The 17,676-nt window shown below is 39.8% G+C and overlaps 1 protein-coding gene across 1 annotated transcript in view; it reads right to left on the minus strand.

Annotated features, from left to right (window-relative positions):
• Positions 1-17,676, minus strand: part of aspg (asparaginase homolog (S. cerevisiae)) — a 79,661-nt gene that overhangs the window by 15,444 nt on the left and 46,541 nt on the right. Inside the window, exons 3-12 of the mRNA XM_060934351.1 lie at positions 15,793-15,904; positions 10,729-10,854; positions 10,412-10,495; positions 9,681-9,807; positions 9,452-9,564; positions 7,925-8,110; positions 6,508-6,621; positions 6,154-6,273; positions 5,969-6,064; positions 1,041-1,204 (exon numbers count right to left, since the gene is read on the minus strand). Of these exons, the coding sequence (XP_060790334.1) occupies positions 1,041-1,204; positions 5,969-6,064; positions 6,154-6,273; positions 6,508-6,621; positions 7,925-8,110; positions 9,452-9,564; positions 9,681-9,807; positions 10,412-10,495; positions 10,729-10,854; positions 15,793-15,904 (1,242 nt within the window). The remainder of the gene's footprint in view (positions 1-1,040; positions 1,205-5,968; positions 6,065-6,153; positions 6,274-6,507; positions 6,622-7,924; positions 8,111-9,451; positions 9,565-9,680; positions 9,808-10,411; positions 10,496-10,728; positions 10,855-15,792; positions 15,905-17,676) is intronic.

The raw sequence follows: 17,676 nt of genomic DNA on the forward strand, positions 1-17,676 counted from the left end.
CACCCTGGACAAGTCGCTAGATCATTGCAGGGCTGACACATAGAGACAAACAACCATTCACACTCACATTCACACCTACGGTCAATTTAGAGCCACCAATTAGCCTAACCTGCATGTCTTTGGACTGTGGGGCAAACCGGAGCACCCGGAGAAAACCCACACAGAAATGGATATAAATGTCTTTGTGATTAACTAGCTAATTTATTAGAGAAATCCAACCTTTAACTGAACTAAAGCATAGAATACCAACACTAAGCCCTTTCATGCTTGAAAAGATTGGTGAACACAATCTTTTCCTGAGACACTACTCAGGTACCTTCCTGAGGGACCTGAGACACTCCTCAATACAGAATCTCTCCATATCTTCCAGGGTTCGAGATCCACCCTTCTGAACTCTTCTCTTCAGCTCACCCTACAGGTTTTCAATCTGGTTTAGATCAGGGGACTTAGATGTTCATGTGAAAAGCTTGACTCTCTGGTCACTGAAACAATTTCTAGTGGATTTGGCTGTATGCTTTGTATCATTGTCCTGCTGGAAGATCCAACCATGACCCAGTTTAAACTTCTTGGCAGAAGCAGACAAATTTTCTCTCGAAATCTCTACAATATCCCAGATACTCCACCACACTTAACAGTGAGGATTTGTGCCTTCTTTAATCTTCCCCAAGCTGATGAATGAATACGGGAATTTGGCCTCTGTCTCGTACCCTATTTGACCTTTGTTTATACACTAATAAAACACAAACTCGTGGACAACCGGAAAAGAATTCCTGCATTCAAGTGAACTTAATGTAAAATAGAAACAGGAATATGTTTCAATTACATTATGTTCATAACATTTCTTTAAGGCCACCAAAAATTGTGACACACATAAACAGGGATTTTTTTCATTTTTATTTTTTTTGAATGAACTTCATTAACGATTAAATTTCGCTCATATTTTCAGTGTGAGATCAAGGTAATTAACCACAGACATTTTTACTCATCTTTACCAAGGGTGCCAGCAATTATGGAACTGAACGGTATATTCACCATCTTACCTGAAATGAACAGCATTTAGAAGAGGTGTGCTCCCATAGCGATCTTTGGCATAGACCGTGGCTCCCTGGTTCAGTAAATACTGCACTGATTTGAGGTGACCCTCGCTGGCTGCGATATGGAGAGGAGTCCGGCCGTCATAGTCTTCCATGCTCAAGTTACCTCCCTGTAGGAAGAGTACTCAAGCAGTTCAGAAAATCACAAGCTCAAACTCTGGTATTATTATGAGAAAAGTAAGCAAATAAATCAGTGACAACTGTAGTAGTTATGACAGTGTACATACAATTGAGTGCAAAGGTTAATCATACCTTCTAAAACAGTCAGCAAATCATAATGTAAAACATGTTTTACAGATCTTTTATTCATTACTACAGGTGACAACAGTAATCAAAAAAGTGTGTTAAGATGCTGGATTTTTTAGTGATCATTTTATTTATTTATTTATTTATTTATTTATTTATTTTTTGCCTTCACTCTTTCACTGCAAAAATAAAAATCTTAGTAAGTTTATTTGTCTCTTTTCAAATCAAAACATCTAGCCACCCTTATTATAATTGCCCAACAAGCAAAACCTCATTTAGCTAGAAAGGCTAGTTTTTAGACAGTCCATCTTGAAAATCTTGTATAGACAAAATGTCTTGAAAAAGTCTTATTTGGAGCACCTTTGAAAATAAAACAAGTTTTTTTTTTAAACAAGTAAGTACATTTTGGACATTTGTCAAATGTGGTTCATCTTGTTTCAAGAAAAAAAAAACAAAGTATGCTTGTTTTGGGAATAAATGAACTTTATGATTGAGATCCTTCTAGATGCTGTACACACTCTAGACCAGACAAGTGCCTTCAAAAAAGCTATGAGTGAGTGGAGGACAAGTTCAGTGGTTTGTTTTTTTCCCACCCACTTGTGAGGTTTTTTTTTATGTGTATAAGGGGTTTACAAGATCAGGCACCAAACAAAAAAACAAAACAAACAAATAGTCAGTGCCCCCAAAATGCATTGTTGCTTTGGCGTTGTGTAAGCAATGTAAGTCAAAATGTGTAGACTTTTTTTTTATTATTATTATTTTTTGGTGCCTGAGGTCCTGGGGAAGTGGAATCTTAAGAGATGTTTTAATGTTTGAATGTTGAAATGGGAAAAAAATAAACTTGTTGCAATGCTACACGTGTCGTCAACTTGATTCAAGATAGTCTCTGGTCTCATATCTAGAGTATTTTACTAATTACAGGTCACAAAAGGAGAATCTTTTAAGCTAGCAATACTTAGTTGTAGAATTTAATAATCCTGGGGCATGGTGGCTCAGGTGGATAAGGCGCCATACCATAAATCCGGGGCCCCGGGTTCGATTCTAACCTGAGGTCATTTCCTGATCCGTGTCTCTCTCCTGCTCATTTCCTGTCTCTACACTGTCCTATCCAATAAAGGTGAAAAAAAGAATTTAACAATCCTAATAAGTATATTTATCTTAAATTCAGTTTTTACTGCTAAGACTTTGTCATGAATTTAAGTGAAATACCCTTAAAATGAAATAAATAAAAATGACTTGAATGGCTAAATATAAGAAGTACGATCTTGTTATAAGAACTATTTTGATTATTTTGAGTTAATCAGATCTCGCATAATAAGTTCCCCAATCTTATTTTGGAATTATTTCATCTAAAAACAGGTTAGATTTTTCATCTTACTTTAAGAAATCTTACCAAGTCAAATTTGACTAGTTCCATTGGCAGATTTTTTTCACCTGATTCAAGCAAATATGCTTTGTTTAAATCTTTTATTTATTTTTGAAAGGCCATTTTTTGCAGTGTTGGTTGTGTATTTGTGTCTCTGTTTCATCCATTTCTAAAATAATGATTTCACCATAAAGCAGCTCTATGAAAGGTCAGTACTGTTATCTCGCCCGCGACGGAGTAAGCAGGGTGAGGTATTGTAATCAGTATGGTTTGTTTGTTTGTGTGTCTGTCTTTTAACAATCTAGCATCTAGACGGTTGCACTGATTGACGTCAAATTTTCAGGGTAGGTGGACAATGGTCCATAGATTACCTGATTAAATTTTGGGGGTAATCGGGTCAAGGTGAAGGTCAAGGTCCCTGGAAAGGTCAACCTTTCGGTCAAAATATCATTTTCCATGCTAACTCAAAAATAGTTGCCGATAGACAAATGTTCACTATTATGAGCATATAGGAACCTCATATGACCTTTCGTTTGGCGCCATGATCTTTAACCTTGAATGACCTTGAAAGGTCAAACTCAAGATCACGGACTTTCAGAGGGCTGTAACTTGAAAACAGTTGATGATAGACAGATATTTACCATTATCAACTTACAGGAAGTGCCATATGGGCTTTCATTTGGCACCATGACCTTTAACCTTGAATAACTATGAAATGTCAAACTCAAGGTCATGGATTTTCATAGGACTATAAACTGACAGCTGATAATTGAGAAATATTACCATTATCAACATATAGGTATAAAATAAGTGCTGCCAGATGAGGTTTGTTTTGCCTGGCAACACTTGTCTGTTCTGTTTAGGTTTTCTGATGGCTTTTTTTTATTGTATTGACTGTTGACTGCATGCATCAAACTGCTTAAGAGGTTGAGCTTTTTTTAACTATCATGACTTAATTAAGACCAAATACAGTAGCACATGGAATGAAATCTACAATAGTACATGGAATGTTGAAAATACATCAATTCAAAATTACCCATGTTAGTGTGCATTACATACAAGGCACCAAGTCTAAACAAGAGTACTCTGAGAGCACAATATCCCCCGCTGACAACTATATCTATGCGATAAGTCTTAATACACCCTCATGAAATTGTCGAAGTACAAGTTTGGTAATCAACGCCCATAACTCTGGTGAAATGTGACCAAATTGAACGAAATTGTAATATGCGTATTACCGACATATAGCAAAGCCTTTTGCAAAGTTTCGGAAAATTTCTGCAAAAATTGTGAGAGGAGTTGATTTCAGAAGAAGAGCACACTTTCATGAAATTGTCAGAGTACAAGTTTGGTAATCAAGGGCCCTAACTCTGAAAAAATTCAACCAAAATGAACTAAATTGCAATATGTGCATTAGCAACATATAACAAAGCCTTTTGCTAAGTGTCGTGAAATTCCTCCAAGAACGGTGAGAGGAGTTCATTTCAGAAGACAAGCACACCTTCATGGAATTGTTAAAGTACTGTACAAGTTTGGTAATCAAGGGCCATAACTCTGGTAAAATGTGACTGAATTAAACGAAACTGCCATATGCGTAGTACCGACATATAACAAAGAATCCTGTCAAGTTTCGTGAAATTCCTCCAAAAATTGTGAGAGGAGTTGATTTCAGAAGGTGAGTACCCTTCACGAGATGGACGAACGGATGGACAGACATTGCCACGACATAATCCCCTTTCGGGCCTTTCGGCTAGTGGGAGATAAAAAATGAAATATGTGCGGACTTTCCAAACACCTTAATGAGATACATTTGAATAAACGAACTAGAACATGTAAATCAGGTACACAAACATTTGAGCCTGTTTGCTAACACAAATAATTGCTGATTTTGACAAATGTGCTGTAACATGTAGTCCATGGAGTTATGTGTTTTCAGGAGAAACACCATTAATAAACACTGTATTCTGTTCTATTTTATAGATAAAACTGTGTTTTATGGCAAAGTGTAATTTACGGTCAGAAATGTCTGTTTACCACACAAAGCCCTAATACACAGGCGAGTAAAAATTAAAGGAAAAAATGGTGGTCCTGTCATTGTGTGGAGGAATTTTGCTAGCATGGTTCAGATCCACTTGTCTCCCTTAAAGGGAAGCATCGCTGCAAATTAATACAAAGTTCTTCGGACTGATCATCATTATCCTATACTGAAGCATTTCTATCCTCATGGCGATGAGCCCTTCCCCATCCACAGGGCACAAGAGTTCACTGAATAGTTTAATGAGTGTGAAAAATATGTAAATCATAAACTATAGCTTTCACAGTCACCAAATCTCAACGTAATTGAATATGCTTCACTTTGTCACTCATGTATAAATACAGCAGAAAACTGGATTTTATTACAAAGCATTCAGACATTTCAGTTCAGCCCTGAGGCAATATTTAAAGTGCCAATCGTAGCCTTGATCGCTTAATCTAAAAAACACTGTGCGAAAGTCGATTGCATAAATGAGGTTGTACAGAGAGTAAGGTTATCAGTGGCAGGTCTTTTCAAACATGGGTTGGATGCCATCTCAAGAGTGCATTAGAGGCCTTATCTCAAAATGACCTCTTCCCACACAAGACAAAAACATGTTTGGTTTCCTCTCTTCTCTTTAATCAAAGGCCACACGATAAGCAGTGTTTTGTCAAAGAGATAACACAGCTGGTACATTGCTTCTTGACAAACTTACTCACGTATACATACTGTATTTTTAACTACGTAGATGGCTATTATCAATGGTTGGTGCATAAAATGGAGATATGGTATATTGGGTACAACCATACAGTTAGGAAAAGATAATGTATGTTCAAATAAAACCAAGATTAAATACAAACCCAGCATGTTTAGCGCATGCTACTGCTATAAACTCGGGGTAAATTCACTTTTTGATCTATGGGGCAATTCAGAGAAATGTCGCCTTTGTGTGTGTGTGTGTGTGTGTGTGTGTGTGTGTGTGTGTGTGTGCGCATGTGTGTGTGTTGGTCTAAAACAGGTGTGAAAACTGGTCTAAAAACAGGTCTCGGGACTTACGTAAAGACATGAGAGTGCTTAGAGGAAATGGTGACAGAGCAGAGCCATTCCATTCCAGACTACAGTCTGAAGGACTATTGTATCTGACATGCTTGATAGTCACAGACTGAAATGCCATAAAATGAAGATAAGCTCAGCTCAGTGATGATACCGAGGTCGATACCAGGACAGAGAGTCTGCAGAAAGCCTTACCATCTCTTTAATTGCCTCTAGCGCCTCAACATCACCTATCTTAGCAGCCGCACAGGCCAATGTGGGGGTCAGGGCATCACGGATAGCTTCCAGCTCCTGAAGACAGCAAAGTTTCTAACAATTACAACTTTCATCAGAGCAAAACTAGAGAATATGATCCTGAGGCACTGAATGTAATGCCGCACCTCTTTGCAGCTGATGCTGAGGGATTTAGCAATGACTTGAATAAAGCGACTGTCACTGAGTGTCAGCTTGGCCCCCTTCAGGTGAGCGATCATCTCGCCGCGCAGATTCCGGCTCAACATCTGTATGCGAAAAAAAGGTCTGATGCGATCAATGCTGCATAAATTACTATAAAAGCATCCACATGAGAGCTTTCTGCCAGTTCACTTCTCACACACCTAAGAGATTAATTAAATTAAAGCAGCCATAATTAACTGGCTCAGCAACTCTTTTAAGAGTTGGAATAAATCTGTCATGGGGCTTGGTTTCCCTGAGGACTGTGTAAATATCAGGTTACAATGTGAAGTCCAGAATACCTTCGTTTTCTCTTGTGTAGTGAGGTTTTTCTTGGCCAGTACGTAGGAGAGTTTAGACAGAGCAGCTTCTGGAGTCATATCACCCCCAGGTACCAATCCAGCATCGCTCAGGGCCTGGGAAAGGGCATAGTGGAATTATAGACATTTTAAACTAAAAATTAATCATTGAACTTCTATTAAAGCATTCAGGCTATGTATAGGATGCTTTAGGGCTTCATTAAAAGAGCGTAGAGTTGTCAGTTGGATTTGAATAGCATTAGGTCATTGTGAAGGACTAACACTTAAAGATGGACACACAATAACTTCTCATCTCATCTCATTATCTCTAGCCGCTTTATCCTTCTACAGGGTCGCAGGCAAGCTGGAGCCTATCCCAGCTGACTACGGGCGAAAGGCGGGGTACACCCTGGACAAGTCGCCAGGTCATCACAGGGCTGACACATAGACAACCATTCACACTCACATTCACACCTACGGTCAATTTAGAGTCACCAGTTAACCTAACCTGCATGTCTTTGGACTGTGGGGGAAACCGGAGCACCCGGAGGAAACCCATGCGGACACGGGGAGAACATGCAAACTCCACACAGAAAGGCCCTCGCCGGCCCCGGGGCTCAAACCCAGGACCTTCTTGCTGTGAGGCGACAGCGCTAACCACTACACCACCGTGCCGCCCACACAATAACTTAGTCACATTAATAACTTCCATACTGGACATGAATATGCACCATTAAGGCGTATGGGCGTGGCGCCGATCTCCGTTTCGATAGCCCTCGGCCTCTCACCTATACAGCTAGGGTTACAGTGGGGGGCTAGTCCTCTGGTAACGGCGAGAGTTTGACATCATATATGCATTATTAGTAAACAAATATTCATCCTGTACATCAGTCTACGAGTAGACCACATGAACAAATACACAAAAACTGTCATTATTCACTATACTCAACTTGCTCTATAGTTCACACATCTAGAAGCAAGCATTAATGCTGTTGTTTTTGTGGATGTTAAGCTGAAACTATAACTACAATTTTAATCAATCCAGCCCTCCCTTCATTGTTCCCTCCAAAACCACACCCAAAAACAACTGACTAAGCTATAACACCTACATGTTAGTGCCAAACACCAACCTTTCTGAATTAACACACGTCATGATTAATAAGCATGTAGAGCTGCCTTGTTGTCTTAATTAGTTGTGATATTTGCAGACTACATCTTTTTTCCCCTCCTCCTGTTTGCAGAACATGGGGTGCAACAAATACCAGAGTTTCTCCTCTGAGCAAATATTTTATTGAAACTGCCTGAGGAATTTCACCAAATATTAAATAGTGTTCTACCTTCATCTTCTAATGACTGACTCAACCTTTAAACAATCGCTTATATGCCCCAATAATCAAATCATCTGCACCCATGTACACACCTTGCCAGTGGCGTATGATGTGGTAACGGAGCCTCGGAGGCACTGCGTGCAGTTGATCATGATAACTCCTCTTTCCGTAGCTTTGTGGAACTCTTCCAGTAGGTCTGTGCGGTTATCAGGGGCATTCCCGCTGCCGTAGGTCTCCAGCACAATCCCTTCCATGGGTGGCTGCAGGAAGGCTCGAACCTGGCCAAACAAATGATTTGGCATACTCATACTGGTCCTCTTGTTTATAGTCAAATCAAACAAGCCATTTGTTAAATTATTAGGTTCAAATGTAGATACAACAACAGACACTATATCAGATAGTGTATATTAAAACTAATTACTGAAAAGCATGATCCGAAGATAAAGTGCTAGTTATCAGTAATGTCTCACGCCACCAAATGCATTGATGAATGTTGTGAGCGCAGCATCTTAATTTTGCCCTCTGCTGTAAAGGGTCCCACAGGGAACAGCACAATCACTCCACCACACTGCCACATTTAAGAGCCTGTTTGGCCCAATAGTCCCAGAGAGAGAGGAATTAACGATGCTGGAGATTGAATTAAAATCTTGTCAACCCCCACTCCACTGTAGCACATCTGGAGTCTCTCCTAACCACCTGACCAGCCAAGGACAGCTATCACACAGACACAAAATCCCTCCCTACCTGAGAGCTGCAGTTATATGTTACTCCTTAGCATTGTAGAGTAAAAAACAATTTGCAATAAACTAATCCATCTGTACTGGTACAGCAAGCAGAAGTAGATGTACTGCTTTCTCGAGTAAAATCAACTCTAAAACACACAAATCTGCACGTATAAATAAATAATAGCATACAAATATAAATTATGCATCTAGTATGCTCTATTAATGAAACCAGCATTAAGAGAATTCATAATTTCCTCCTGTACCATAATGATTCTGCGTCTAATCCTGACTCTTCAGCGGCATCCACAGCATCCATTTACCATCGCTTCAAAACCAGCCCTGACTACAACCTATTCTTCTGTAGATAAAAGGAGAACCATCTACATGAACATGAGAAGGAATCATATAAAATCTACACCATATATGAGGGGCCTGGAATAAAATGCCCTAAGGTCATAAAAGCTGATAAAAAAAAGCTATCGATGCGTAGCATGGCAAAAGAGCCAGATTGAGGTAGTAAATATGTGCTCCTTTCCCCCCCACGCTTCATGTGAGCTGGAAGTGAGAGTGTGAGCACGAGTGCCAACTCCTCACTCCTTTGTGAAGAATTAGACATGCCTCATAACTCTGTCTTATTACTTAGCTATCAACACTGGTCACAGGCAAGTGAATTGATCATACTGCAAATCTCGAGCGCAGACATGTATACAAAGGAACAGGACAATTTACAATGAAATTAAACAGAAATGATGCAGCTGCGTTGAGAACGTCAGCGAACAAAACGCTGCACAAAAGCACGCATGCATCTTCAATAACACGATTGGTTCAGGTCATCAAAAAGCCATGGTTGTGCGACATTGACACTCAAGCCCATCCAGTAGAACGTCATCTTACAGTGTCAGCAGTGATCCCGGGGAACAAACGCAGGAGGCCCACGTTGCGGTTCATCTGTGTGTTGACCCTGAACTTCGCTGTTGTGTTTTCCCTCCACACAGTGTCCCAATTTACTGCAGAGAGAGAAAATAAAAACAATACTCTCACAGAAAACTGAAGGCAGAGATCAAATGTTTCAAAATCGGGTGACACTGCTTTTCTATTTGAGAAGTGAACCAGATCAAATTACTTTTTATATCAACTTCAGCGTTGGCTAATGGAGCCAGGTTGGGAGAGTTAAAGGCATCGAAACTCCCAGCATCCACTTTGGTAACACGATTACCTCGGAACAGCTTATAATGGAAGTAAAGGCACACCTGTGTGGAAAGAATGGAAGAACCTTTTCATTTCATTTCTTTCACTGCCTCAAACTAATTCAATGTCATACCGCAAATTTGGATCAGAGGACATGGCTTCATTTATTGGGCGTTTATTGTTTTGCATAAACTTCTCAGAACTAGATTCAGAATGACTTCTCTGGCACACTCTGCATCAGCGGATGAACTGATCAGACTTGTTGAACTGGTCGCATGGGGGTGGCTGTGACTCAGTGTACACCAGTTTCTCTTAACAATAGAAATGACACACTGAGGAACTCCACATGAATAAGAAACAGCCACCACCATGCAAAGGTCAAAATGCACTTCTGTGATTTGTGCTTACTACTTTATTCCTTTTATATTACATGCTAATAGTACTCTGGTATTACGACATTTAATAATATCTCTCTTTATAGTGGTAGAACGGTACGTACTGCATGTTCTTTAATGAAGAAAAAAAAAGTCAAGACATTAAATACTGAGCAGTTATTCATTTTAAACATCTATTCAAAATCTATCCTTTAAGCCAGCTTTATCATAAAAGGTTGCTTGATTATCCAGCAGTGGTGACGATGTAGAAAGCGAAGCAATCTTCACTCACCTCAGGGATGAAAAACTGCCCAGCGATCAGCAGCGCCCCCAACAGGTTGGCTCTCCCATCATTCCTCATTTCGAAGATCGGTACCTGCCAGACACAACAAGGTCACGAAGACCACATTAGTGAAAATAATGTACTTTACTATACGATAACAAATTACTGTGAACAAGAGTAGCTATAAAACTCTCTCATCATCAAACATAATGACAAGAACTGTCCTTCAAAGCACTGGGAACAATATGTTTTTCCTTGTGAAATGTAGTGTTTTCCCCAAACATTGTGAAAAGCAAAGGATTGTGTGTGTGTGACTAGCTGTATACCTGAGAGCCAGTGAGGATGACAGGTTTGCCCAGGTGCTCACACATGAAGGACAGAGCTGAGGCGGTGTAGGCCATAGTGTCAGTGCCATGCAGAATGACGAAGCCATCATACTTCTCGTAATGTTTCTGAGGATAGCATGGAGAAAACCTTTCATTAGTGCAGCTCTTAATTAAATAAAGAGAACAGAAAAATAACTGGTGCCTTCTGTCTAACTGCCTAAACAGCTGGTTTATTAATCAGCTGTTTATCTTAAAGCATATTATTCAGTAACTACTATTCATGAAGGGGTGGCATGGTGTAGTGGTTAGCATCGTTGCCTCACAGCAAGAAGGTCCTGGGTTCGAGCCCAGTGGCTGATGAGGGCCTTTCCGTGTGGAGTTTGCATGTTCTCCCCGTGTCTACGTGGGTTTCCTCCGGGTGCTCCGGTTTCCCCCACAGTCCAAAGAGATGTAGGTTAGGCTAATTGGTGGCTCTAAATTGACTGTAGGTGTGAAAGTGAGTGTAAATGGTTGTTTTTTCTATGTGTCAGCCCTGCGATGATCTGGCAGGGCTGTCCAGGGTGTACCCCGCCCCTCGCCCATAGTCAGCTGGGATAGGCTCCAGCTTGCCTGTGACCCTGTACAGGATAAGCGGCTACAGATAATGGATGGATGGATACTATTCATGATTCAGCTTTTACACTGAAACGAAAAGAAAATCTTACAGTGAAACTAAAAACGTTTGCAGTTATGTGAGGAATGCACCAATAGGTCCTGGGAGTTCAAAAAGATGATGAAAATATCAAACTGTGATTGACTAATCATTCACAGCACACTTCAAGCATTACATCAATGGCATTTAGCAGACGCTCTTATCCAGAGCAGCCTGGGAGTAGTTAGGGGTTAGGTGCCTTGCTCTAGGGCACTTTAGTCATTCCTGCTGGTCCAGGGACTCAAACCAGCAACCTTTTGGTCCTAAAGCTGCTTCTCTAACCATTAGGCCATGGCCTCCCTATGAGTTTGACTTGAGCTCCACTTGTATACAAAGTCGCCATGTTACAACTAAAGGAGCATTTTGGGTCTGAGTGCTGTAACAGGTGAAAATTAGGATTCTGTAAATCATTTTGTCCATAATATCTCTCATTACAACCATTTGATCATATTTTCATTGCACATCCAATGATTTTTCTTCTCTCCTTTAGCTCATCTTTCTTCTGAAAGCGGGGTGTGTGTGCGTGTGTGCGCGCGTGTGCACGCGTGCGCTGTATAGCAGGGCTTGTTAACTAGCAGACTGTAATCTGGATGCAGCGCAGCAATATATTTCAGCAACCCAAACCACGTGCATGGAAAGATACAATGGAAAAGAGGTGAGAAAGTAGGCATATCAGGTGAAAATTGAAATTCAATCCAAATTGCTGGAAACTGCTCTCACTGAATTCAGAACTGAATGCTAAACAACATACTTTTTACAGAATTAAAATATGTTTATCCGTTCTTGAGATATTACAAATCAAAGATTGAAAAAAAAAAAACCCGGCTTAATTTTTAGAAAACTGACATAATATTCTGTCTGAGGATCACATGGTCTAAAATGGGCCTCGTTAACAAACGAGATCAAATATTTTTCTGAGTAACTTTTTTTATTTTTTAAGATATTTACATGGAAGGGCAGCACAGTGGTGTAGTGGTTAGCGCTGTCGCCTCACAGCAAGAAGGTCCGGGTTCAAGCCCCGTGGCCGACGAGGGCCTTTCTGTGCGGAGTTTGCATGTTCTCCCCGTGTCCGCGTGGGTTTCCTCCAGGTGCTCCGGTTTCCCCCACAGTCCAAAGACATGCAGGTTAGGTTAACTGGTGGCTCTAAATTGACCGTAGGTGTGAATGTAAGTGTGAATGGTTGTCTATGTGTCAGCCCTGTGATGACCTGGCGACTTGTCCAGGGTGTACCCCGCCTTTCACCCATAGTCAGCTGGGATAGGCTCCAGCTTGCCTGCGACCCTGTAGAAGGATAAAGCGGCTAGAGATAATGAGATGAGATGAGATTTACATGGAAATTGGCAGGCACATAGATGGTTGTATACAAAATAGAAAGTTTGAAAAATTAGTAAAAACCAATTATGCAAATTAGTATTAATTATGCTAATTAGGTAAAACCGTTAAATCAGGATACTCTCTTCTTCAAAGTTTCACCAAATGGCTTTATTTGTGCAACATAAAGCTGACCTTAACTTTCATTTACACATCACAAAGAAGGAGAAATCAATGTTAATTATAAAATATGCATAAATAAGCATTAATGTCATTCACATCTACTATTCTCTATCAAAATAAAAAAAAGTGATAAAAGATTATTTCTAATACCCTCTTTGTGCTCTGTAGGGCTTTGTATTTCTAAGTAGGGCCAACTAGTGTTTATATGAAAGAATATAAATGATTATTTTGATTAATATTCACAGCTTTCAAGGCTAATCTCAAAAAAACTGCGTGAACCACATCGAATAAACAATTCCATTTAATTGAATTGAAACTGACACTCGTGTTTCTGACTTCCGGTTTTTAAAAATATAATTCCGACCACTAAATCTCAATATTTTTCATCAAAACAACTATTTATATTCTAAAATAGTTATTTATTTACAGGAAATCAGTTTGATTTCAAAAACTAAGTAGGTAAAGCTATGAAAACTCACTTCAAAGTCTCCCGTGAATCATAACATCAAAACTAGCTGATGGAAAATTTTCGCTGAATGCTTCATCAGAAACAGTGAGAACTAGAGAACATCCCTATTAAAGTTATCTGATTGATATTCATGAGTAATCCAGCTGGAAACCGATCAGAAGAGCGAGAGCCTGACCGCTTTCCCGTGACTCAAAAAGCACCGGCAGTTTCCCGACGTCCCATGGGCAGGGAGTGTACTCTGTTGTACCAATTTCAACCTGTTGTTACTCCCAAAGTACTGAACAGATCTTAACGAGATACATTTCTTTGGAAAGCAGATATTATAAGCTTTTTAATGATAGTATTCATGATAGAAAATATTCAAGAGTTAAGCAACGACAGATTTGGAAACAGAGATGAGCTTCTGCATGCACAATTTTCACAGCATGGCCAGCAAGCATATGCCTAGAGAAAGAAAAAAACTACAAACCAAAGCACTATTTAGGTTAAAATGTCTATTATACTGACATGTCCTAAATGGACTGTTAATAAATGCCCAATCGTAGTGGCTCATGCCTTCTTCAGGGTATAGTGCAAACAAGAGGACGCTCTGGACTCTTGCAGTGGTGTTTTTGTGGCTGGGGATTGCAGTTGACTTGCTGACTTTGGGACTGCGGTTGTCGTGAAGGGTTTTGCGCTCAGGTTTCCGTCGGTGGGGGGTTTATAGCATCAACGAAGCTGACTTTGTTAGGACTGTTAATGTTATAGTCATGTTGTATGTTGTTGCCTGGATGGGGATGGGTTCCCTTTTGAGTCTGGTTCCTCTCGAGGTTTCTTCCTCGTGTCGTCTGAGGGAGTTTTTCCTTGCCACCGTCGCCACAGGCGTGCCCGTTGGGGATAGATTGGGGATAAAATTAGCTCATATTTTAAGTTGTTCAAATTCTGTAAAGCTGCTTTGCGACAATGTTTATTATTAAAAGCGCTATACAAATAAACTTGACTTGACAAGATCAACTGTGAGCTACTGCTCACTTACGTATCCCCTCGCTCTCGCTTATATCAGAATGCAAGCAATTGAAGGAATACGACACTTATTATTAATGTTGACTTCAACAAATAATTAACCCTGAAACAAGTAAGTAAAGAGCAGTTATTCCACAGGGATTTCAAATAGTATCCTAGATCCTAGTAAACTGTCATTCTGAAATAGCATTTTGCTTCTTGAAATAGCGTCAAAATCCACCCATTATGTTTCGTAAATATATTCAGTCGGTAAACAGGAAGTCAATGTGCGACAGACCTGAAAACAGTATACATGGTATAGAACCCCAAGCTGAAGCTTGGTACCAAATATCAAGCAGTTGTGATTTGTATGTGCTAAGAAAAGTATTACGAAAATTTTGTAAGTCCATGCCATATGTTTCGTAAATACATTAAGTTGGTAAACAGGAAGTCGATGTGCAACAGACCTGAAAACGGTAAACACGGTATAGAACCCCAAGCTGAAGTTTGGTACCAAGTACCAAGTGGCTATGATTTGTGGTTGCTGAGAAAAAGGGTTTTTCGGATGGACGGCGATACGGACAAACAGAGGTAAACCAGTATACCCCCCTCGTTTGGAGCAGGGGTATAATAATAATAATAATAATAATGAACTGAAAAAGAAAAAATACTTAGAAGCAGAGTATTGGGGAAAAAACTGATGGTAATTCAAGAACCCTAGTTTTCTAAATGTGAACCAGATCAGCGACTGCATAACCTATCAGTTATTTCTAGGCAGCATTATATCTTTTGTATATATTAGGCTTTTTTTGTGTGTGTAACTTGATTTCTGTGTATGATATAATAACCTGTTACTGTATTGTATTGCAGCAGACCCTCTGGTGAAATTTATCCCATCTCAAACATTTACATGAATGATTAAGCTGAGGCAGTTCATCAGACCAGAGCCTAAGCATAAGGCTGGACACAGGTGAGAAAGGGAGAGTTGGATATGAAAACAGAATATTTAAAAAATGGGGAGATGAAGGACTTCATGACTTCATGCGTATTCTCTCCATATCAAATTAAAAACAGATGCATCATCTCTTCAAAGCCAAGAGTCTTATTTAACGTCATGAATTAATCTTATTATTATGCTTTATAATTTATCCTGAAGCAATAAAAAGTAACTGTTGTCGCCATCGTGTTAGTTCCTTAACTGGACCTTTGCAATCAAAAAATTGTATGCAATGGGGTTATGTTTTCTGTTTATTTGTTTCTCTATACACCTATACTTTATATGCTTTCACTATGAACAGCGCTTTAGTCAACATTTGCTGTTATACATTTGCTTTATACCTATTTATTTACAAATCTGGCTGAATGCTGCTGCTGTTTGGTGCGTCCTGTAGATGTATTGATTCTGTTTCTTTGCAGAAAAACAAAGTACCTCAATGTCTTTTCCAATAGTGGCCCAGTCATCAGTGGTCATGTTGCAGGAGTCCAGCAGCGGACAATACTCTATAACAGTATACACTATTCTTTTGTTCTGTTTGGACAGGCTGTAATGAAACAGAGGAAAACAATAAATGAGACCATGCTGAGATTACAAAAACACATCCACTCCAACACACAGAGAATAACAAGCTTGGCAAAGCAGCACACTTTAACCAGAGCAAATTGTTTACAGGAGGGAGCAAAGCTTAACAAGCTCGGCTGAGCCACTGAGCTAATCAAACCGGCTCAGTTTACAAAACGCTTTGATAAAGATTTTCATATTCCTTTCTTTCGTCATATAAAGTAGCTCTTTTAGGAAAACCGCAAGAGTTGGACCAAGTTCAGTTTTTCTATGCGAGTATAGCGGAGGAAAAGACTACAAGGGGGTGGCTTGAGGGCACAATCTAAATGTGAAGCCAAAATTTTTTTTTTTTATTTCAGAGGCCTTCTGTTTAATCAGCAGGGAGCCTCGAAATTATTCAAAGGACATTTCTGGGTGTGTGTGTAAAGTAGCAGGGATAAGCAAACATTCAAATGTAGATAGGCAAGTGTTTATTGGGGTAGCTGAGGGGCATACTACTCCTCATAATGGGGTGTATTCATCTTAGCATGACCCCCATGTCCTAATTAAAAGGCAGTACATCACCCACATTTATATTAACGCGGCCCGTAAGTGGTGTTAGATTGATTGAGGCATGTTTGAATGCACAGATGAACTGTCAGAGGAGTGTGGCTGTCTATAGCCTGATGAAAAGACTTTTTAATCTCTCCTTTTCATAAGTACCCCTCACCCCAATGACACCCCATATTCTAATAGCCCCACAGACAGGGGCGCAGCTCAAGTCTTGTTCAGCAGCTCAGTGGAACAGCAGGGGAGGGAGGTAACACACACACACACACACACACACTCCTCCCAGCCTTCTTTTTCCAATAGCTCTCAGATGAGCCAAAGCTCAGTTAGTGCTTTAATTAGCCTCCGCTCACAAGAACAGCCCCAAATGTATGTTGCTGACGTTCCTAAAGGATGGATGCTGCAAGAAAAAGAGAGTGTATTAAAACTGCCAATTATTCATTTCGCTAACAATGTTGGCAAGGGCCCTGTGGAGAGGGGTGAAATTAACATTTTTCAAGCTCAGCCAGAGGCAGGAAATCTGCACAAGATGAAACGAGTGATGAAAAAAGAAAGACAAACAGAACATTGCGATATACACTTTTCCTTGAGCACTGTTCACCATTACTAAACCAAATACATTATCTTTTTATACTGTGTATATGCTCTACGTATATTCGTTCTGTAATCATATCATGTTCAGAGATCATGCTGTTATATTAGCTCGACATTACTTTTTATTCTTTACAGCATATAATCTTGGGATATAAGCACAGGCTAGTAATTAGCGTTGAATTCCACAATGGTCACTTTAAAGGCAACACATGGTAATCAAATGACAACATTTTGTTCATGTTAACCATTTTAAGTGCAAGCACCAGATAAGAAGGTGAGAATACAGCTCAAAATGTTAATTCAAAAATCAGGCACGAGCAAACTGGTAATATGAACATTGACTCACACATGCAATTGTATGTAAAAACACAACAGACAATGAGGATTCAAGTGTACAGTGGTCACAGCTACAAGCAAACTACACCAGTGAAATTAAGTAAAATCATGTAAATATGGTTAAATACACCAAGCCAATTTAAAAAAAAAACTGAGTACTGAACTGTATCTGTGTTGCTGGGGCGGTATCTTCTCTTTAGTACCTTTAGTGGTTAGCACAGTCGCCTCACAGCAATAAGGTTCTGGGTTCGAGCCCAGCGGCCGGCGAGGGCCTTT

This window comes from Neoarius graeffei, chromosome 11 (genome assembly GCF_027579695.1).
Source record: "Neoarius graeffei isolate fNeoGra1 chromosome 11, fNeoGra1.pri, whole genome shotgun sequence".
In the NCBI taxonomy this organism is placed as follows: Eukaryota; Metazoa; Chordata; class Actinopteri; order Siluriformes; family Ariidae; genus Neoarius; species Neoarius graeffei.